The sequence below is a fragment of the Labrus bergylta genome, chromosome 9 (genome assembly GCF_963930695.1).
Source record: "Labrus bergylta chromosome 9, fLabBer1.1, whole genome shotgun sequence".
Lineage (NCBI taxonomy): Eukaryota > Metazoa > Chordata > Actinopteri > Labriformes > Labridae > Labrus > Labrus bergylta.
Window position 1 is genome coordinate 3,648,147 of NC_089203.1, and position 6,318 is coordinate 3,654,464.

At 39.2% G+C, this 6,318-nt stretch overlaps 1 protein-coding gene across 4 annotated transcripts; it reads right to left on the reverse strand.

The window, feature by feature from the left end:
- Positions 1-1,638: 1,638 nt before the first annotated feature.
- il12ba (interleukin 12Ba) lies at positions 1,639-6,092 on the reverse strand. 4 transcript variants are annotated; one of them, XM_065958772.1, is made up of 9 exons: positions 5,931-6,080; positions 5,202-5,415; positions 4,428-4,515; positions 4,045-4,329; positions 3,801-3,903; positions 2,937-3,172; positions 2,670-2,842; positions 2,380-2,501; positions 1,825-2,034 (listed from the first exon to the last, which is right to left on the reverse strand). In XM_065958772.1, exons 3-9 carry the CDS (start codon positions 4,513-4,515, stop codon positions 1,965-1,967), a joined length of 1,077 nt encoding a protein of 358 aa, XP_065814844.1. In that variant the 5' UTR covers positions 5,202-5,415; positions 5,931-6,080; the 3' UTR covers positions 1,825-1,964. The 4 variants fall into 4 exon arrangements, with proteins under 4 accessions (XP_065814842.1, XP_065814843.1, XP_065814845.1 ...); XM_065958770.1 differs by lacking the exon at positions 2,380-2,501 and having other exon boundaries at positions 1,639-2,034; positions 5,931-6,092; XM_065958771.1 differs by lacking the exons at positions 2,380-2,501; positions 5,931-6,080 and having other exon boundaries at positions 1,639-2,034; positions 5,202-5,905.
- Between the last annotated feature and the right edge of the window lie 226 nt (positions 6,093-6,318).

Genomic DNA, 6,318 nt, shown 5'->3' on the forward strand with positions numbered 1-6,318 from the left:
ACAGACAAACCTTTGAGTCCTGTCAGGTCATGAACTCTGATAAACCATTTAGGGAACTAAGGCCGTCGTCAGGCTGAGTCACCAGAGAGACACTTTCACCTTCGTCATGGGAAAGACTTGGTGAGGATGCCAGCAGGGACCGGAGCCGTTAGGTAACAACAAAAACTTCAGCCCTTGTTATGTTCCCCAACATGGCTAGGGGATGAGGGGAGTAAGAGTAAATGATAACCCAGGGAACAGAAATATAAGCAAAGTTAAAAAGGATTTATTAAAAAACTAAACATGAAGGTGCAACACAAAACAAGCTTCTTCCAAAAAAAACAAAGGGAGGCCAATCACAATTCAAAGCTAACAATCAAGACGTAACAATAAGGCCTTACTCTGAACACAATCCTTCCACAGAAGTATCACACTCAATGTCTCGACGTCAAAGACACACGCAGTCCGACGACCCACTGGCCACCTCTGTCTCCTCTCTCCTGCTCTTCATAGTTTGCCCCTGATTAGTAATTAGCCACAGGTGTGGCTGGGCACTCTGAGGCTGAGGAGCACACACAGGAGAGAGAGAAAACACAAACACACAAAACTACGGCATGTTAACAGCCCTTCAGAGGTTTAGACGTCAGCGGGTTTACTTACAGGGATGTTTGAAACAAAGCAGGAACTCTGTCTCAGAGCCCGATCTTCATAGAGCTTTAAATGCTTCATGATTTCTGAATGGTCTTCATTTTTATCAAACCTCAGTAAACTTTATTCTTAGGCTTTCATTTGATTTAATTCAAGATTTTGATGGTTTCAGCCTAAACTTTTTTTGCAATCAATTTCATCCACCTTGTTTTTTTATGTAAAGCAAATAAGTGCCCGACCGATTAAGTCGTCTGGCCGATAGTATCGGGCAATGTTAGCGTAAGATCGGGATTGACTCATTTTGATCCAGAAATGAACCGATATTACTAGATTTCAGTCAAAAAGCATTTCATTTGAGTTTCATTGTTTTACACTAGCACCTGAGGGATCAACGCAAAAAAAGTGTCTATCTGTATCTCATATAGTAGTACAGATTGAAGAGAGCTCTAAGAAAGATATCAGCATCAGATTTCTTCTGTCCAAAATCCATCACTGTGAATATACATATATGTATATATATATATTATTTAATTTAGATGATCAATACACGCACTTATTTATGTAAATACTGTAATTGACATCTTAATTGACCCATCTGTCACATAACTACATTTTACTTATCATGTTACTTCAGCATCTTTTTGCACTGTTCACCACTGCACTGTTTCATGTTTAGTCATGTAAATATTAGTCTTTTCTTATTATGTTTATTGTTGATATGTAATGTTGTACCTGTACATAAGAGAGCACAGTTCACCAAAGTTAAATTCCTTGTGTGTGTAAGCATACCTGGACAATAAAGCAGATTCTGATTCTGAAAATCGATACGGATATCTGCCACAGAAATCCCATGTCCCATGAGAATTTCCATTGAAAGTCACACTCCCACCTGACTGGTTAGGTTAAAAAAAAAAACCCTAGCAGCTAATGACATTTAAACCAGATGTTCATTGGTCAAATGCAAACTAATATTGAGGTTTCTGTTCTCTAATTAAGAGCTCACGCGAGGGGATTAGAGATGTAGGCCTTCAAAGAACAAAAGAAAGTTTCCCTAAATACTTAATCGGGCACTTCTACAATGCCCATAAAAAACCCACTTCTCCTTCTAATGAACCAACCAGTTCATTGAAATAAAGAAACAAATGGAAATCCAATGTTCATGAATGAGTTGTGATGCAGGAGGACAAAAGAAAGATTTGAAACGTTTTTCTTGCTTATTATTAAGAATAGGTACACAATACAAACAATGAGATATAAAATGAGATAAATAGAAATATTTAAAAACAAATAAATTAACACAGGAGGCTTTCTGAGTTGTTCGGTGATGGGATTATCCATTAAGCCCTTTTTTTGTTTGGTCGATGTTTGTTCTCTTTGTTCTCTTTGTTCCTCTTGTTTCTCTTCAATCTGAAATAGAAAATGAAAATAAGGAAATTAGTTTGAAAAATCAAGACAGCTTACGAGCTAAAAGGAAAAATAGTTTAAAAGTTGTTGTACATTTGGTCAGATGAAGCTCGATGTTGAAGCGCTGGTATTTGTAATAAATGATAACACAGTAATAACAGTTCATTGTTGCAGAAAGACTCATTACACTTTCTGGTGGTTATGATGCACTATAGGATCTGCATTACAATGATCCTTCTAGCAACTGCTCAGTGCTTTTTTGTAATTCAACTGTTTGAAGTCTCCTCAAATCAAACTGCTGGGAGCAATGAAGAGCTGTTCTTTTGTAGAAACCGAAAAAAGCCAAACCTTAAGTGGCTCCACTCACTCCACTGTGAGTCACAGAGAGCATCTTTAGCTCTGACACAGACGGCCTTCGACTTGTGCTTCACTTCTAACCGACAGATGTCTGTAGAGTGGACCATCAAAGTCTAGAAACAGAAATAAATATCATCACATCAACTTTCCCTCTGAGTGTTCCTCTTTTGAGTGCATCTTTGGCTTTCCTGGCATGTGATGAAATATATTTGATTGAAAGTCTAGTTTTGGTTTTCAGATTCATGAAGTGTCAAAGTTAACAACCAGTGGATTCCTCTCACCTTTGTGGCTTTGGAGTCAGTGCACGGGTTCACACACATCTCACAGTCCCTCTTGAACAGAGCGATTTGGAAAGTGAGGGGGAAGTAGGAGAAGGGAATGCTCCAGGAGCTCGGGTAACTCCACTCAATCATGGTGGTGTTCACTTTGTTGATGTGCACCTTGTCGGGTTTCACTATGAATGACGAAAGAGAGAGATACAAGCGATGTAAAAACTACAAAAACAAAAAGCTGAACTCAAAAAGTACAGGAGCATAGACGTGTCTCACCGATCTCTGAGAGGTAAAAGTGTTTGGAGTAGTTCTCCACTAGGAAGTGCTTGGTCTTCACATAGACGGTGATGTGGATCTGCTGGATCTCCTCGGCGTAAGGGCAGTGCAGCTCGTCGACGCATGTGATGCCGTTTCCACTGTCGTCCACTGAACACCTGAACTTACTGTGGTGTGAGGAGCAGCTCCAATGCTTACCGCCCGAGTCCACAGAACACTGGGTGTCATCAGAGGCACTGCAGAAAAGAAAATACATTTTCTTAATTAATGTGACACATGGAATCAGTAGATGGGGCTTAGGTTGTCATGCCAACAAGCTAGAATGACTTATTGTAAATGAAACAAAAGACATTAAAATACATTTATATGTAATTCAATAACTGCTGCCTTTTTTTTTTCACATAAATCTGATCCAAACATATGACATTGATCCCCAAATGACAAATGGGTACCCAGTGTTTCCCCTAGGTTTAGGGGGCGGCAGGTCTAGGCGTTGGGGGGCTGGAGACAAGCCGACATGCCGACAGGCGACATGGCGACACAAACACTTGAAGAAATCTTGATGTACATGTGTTACTTTTAATGACAGCTGTCCTTTTCTATCAGAAAGGTATCCTTAAATGACTTCTTTCCCTGATTTCAGACTCTATCCACTATCATATCTCTATAATAAAGGCACAAAAAGCCCCAAAACAAATCTTTAAAAAATATATAATATATATATTTTTTTTTTTACTTGACCTTGGGGGGGGGGGGCACTGGGTACTTTCTTATGTTTGCATCAGAGGTTATGTAACGATCACAGCCTCGACATAAATCTGAGAGGAGCAAACAGAAACATTTCAGCAGTTATACGGAGCTTACCGTTGAGCTCTGATGAATGCTACAACGCCCACTCGTAAGCGGTCCCAGGTCCAGGAGCAGCGAAACTCTCCATTTAAATTTTGAGCGGAGCACTTTAAATAATCTACCAAAGAGAAAAAAATCACATGAACACAAAGAGATGGGAACTCAAAACTGAGAAAATATCAAAGTGTTTCAAATGACAATTTTCCTCTATTTGTTATGTAACAGCTTTAAAAGAGCCACAGTGCAAATGAGACTGTACCTTGGTCAGTTTTAACAAGAATCTTTCTCCTCACAGCTCCCTTCTCTTGGATCAGGACCTCCGTGTGGTTGAGGAGTGATCCGTTCCTGCTGTAGCAGGTGTAGCTGCCCCCTCCTAAGCTTTCCTGCAGCCGCACCTGATACGTGTTCCCTCTCTGCGCTCCCGCCTCTTTGTCCTTCATCCAAAATATATCCAGACTCTCGTTGCCTCTCCTTGGTAACTCCTCTGGCTGCAGGCAGCTCAGAGGCAGCTGACTCTTACTGCCATCCACCTCCACAACCAGAACTGAAAGAAGAGGCAAAGAAACAGAAAGGGGATTCATGAGGGGAATTAATGCAACATGGGACGATCAAAAATAATATGATTAGAGAGATCAAGTATACTGTGTGGCAGCAGAGTCCATTGGGTTGGAGGATTTTGGCGACTGATTTGTAGAAATGAACAGACGATGCTGAAAACAAATAACTTCATCTGAATCCCAAAAGAGAGAAAAAAAACAGAAAAAGTGAGGCAGTGAAGGTAATGAAGTTGAAGAAGTAAAAAGAGAACACATGGGACAATAGTGAAAAAAAAAGTCAGCACAGAGGAGACTCTCAAATGACGTGCAGATAAACATCACATCTTGAATAAATCACATCGAATCAACAACTCAGGATTGGGATTACACTTCTGTGAATATGAGCAAATAGATCAAGAGAAATACGATGAAGCGAGTCAAAACAAATCTCAGTAGCCTGAACAGCAGTCTAAAAACTAATTTGAATAATAATAAAAATAACAATTAGACATACTTCATCAACATTTTGAACTAACTGGCCTATATACACAGAAACAACAGCTGATTAACCATTTCAACTTCAAATAAAGTTACTTTCATCAGCATCTAAGATCATAAAAAAACATCTTTAGCAGCCCAGTGGTTCTCATGATAGATTACTTATATTAAATATGCATCGTGTAAAACTTAAAACAACAAGATAGAGAATTAAACAAGTTATTCAATTATGTCATTAATTATATTTAATGAATGTATTTAAGTAATGTCGCCTATATTACATCAGCAGCTACACATTGTTAATTTCTATTACAGTGGATTTATCTAAACTTTTTCTTTGAATAAAGTTAAACATGCGACAGTGAGTAAAATGTCATGTTACCTTGGCATCAGTTCCCAGAAGAAATGAAGACTCTTTAGATTGTCAGCGGCTTTTATGCCACTGACATTTCAATTCCCCCTACGTCGCCAGGAGTAGAAAAAGTCCAGAGGAACTTCACTTTCCAGGCAGAACATGAAGGCAGACATGAAGAGAGACATTCACACACACATTTTAGCGCACTCCCGCGTAAAGAAGCTTCTGCACCTCACCAAACCTGTATAGTGACGTAAAAAAAAAAACATACAAACAAAATATTTTTAGAGCGCTTTCTTGTATGTTTGTGTCCCCTCCAAGAGTAGCCTGCAGGCTGTCATGTGCAGCACCTGTTTGAGACTGACGCTGGCAGCATGCAGGAGTAGTGCTGTAGGGTGACGTATAAGACCACTTCTGTAAAATGAAGTCTCAAGACTTTTGCCCTCATTACTCTGTTTATGAACATGACCTTCATTTTTAAAACAGTCCATAATGTGGCTTCTGTAACGAAACAACGATGCAAAGGAGCTTAGCAAACCAAAAATAGGCTATAGGTAGCCTTTACGATGTAGCCTTATGTTAGCACTTGCCCTACTCAAGTATTTTTGTGAATTAAGATCCCAAAATCAACATGCCAACAAAACAGAGATAGACGAAAATAAAAAAAATAGAAAATAATTTAAGACAATTTAATTCATCCGAAAAGAAGAAACAAAGTGAGAGTCTAGTGTAGGCTATACTCTGGTTTTACTTTACCATTTCACGATTTTATTTTGTCGTTATCTCTTCCGTTAAAAACACAGTGACCTTGGTCACAGGTGTACCAGTCTATGATGCTCACGAACAACAACAATTAGACTTCCGGTCATGAGCCCTTCAGAGTAAAAGAGTAGCCTATTCCCCACTAATGCAACTTTTAGAAAAAGTACAATAAAATGTGTTTCCCTTTTAAAATAAATACTTTGTATTAAGACAATTGCCTAAAGTGAAAGTATGTGAGAAGCTACATCCTCTTAAAGATTAGTGACAGGCTACTGACATTTGGACTAAGGTCCTCTTTGGCTCTCCATTTCAAAATGTCACAACCCCTCCTGACCTGCCCCACAGACGACTTTGTACAACACATAGCCTCAGACAGCACACA

Excerpts from the sequence above, each read along its gene's own strand:
- il12ba (XM_065958770.1), bottom strand. The coding sequence starts at position 4,515 with ATGAAGTTATTTGTTTTCAGCATCGTCTGTTCATTTCTACAAATCAGT. Across the intron at positions 4,330-4,427 it reads ATGGACTCTGCTGCCACACA|TTCTGGTTGTGGAGGTGGAT; the intron begins GTATACTTGATC and ends CTCTTCTTTCAG. Across the intron at positions 3,904-4,044 it reads TCTTGTTAAAACTGACCAAG|ATTATTTAAAGTGCTCCGCT; the intron begins GTACAGTCTCAT and ends TCTCTTTGGTAG.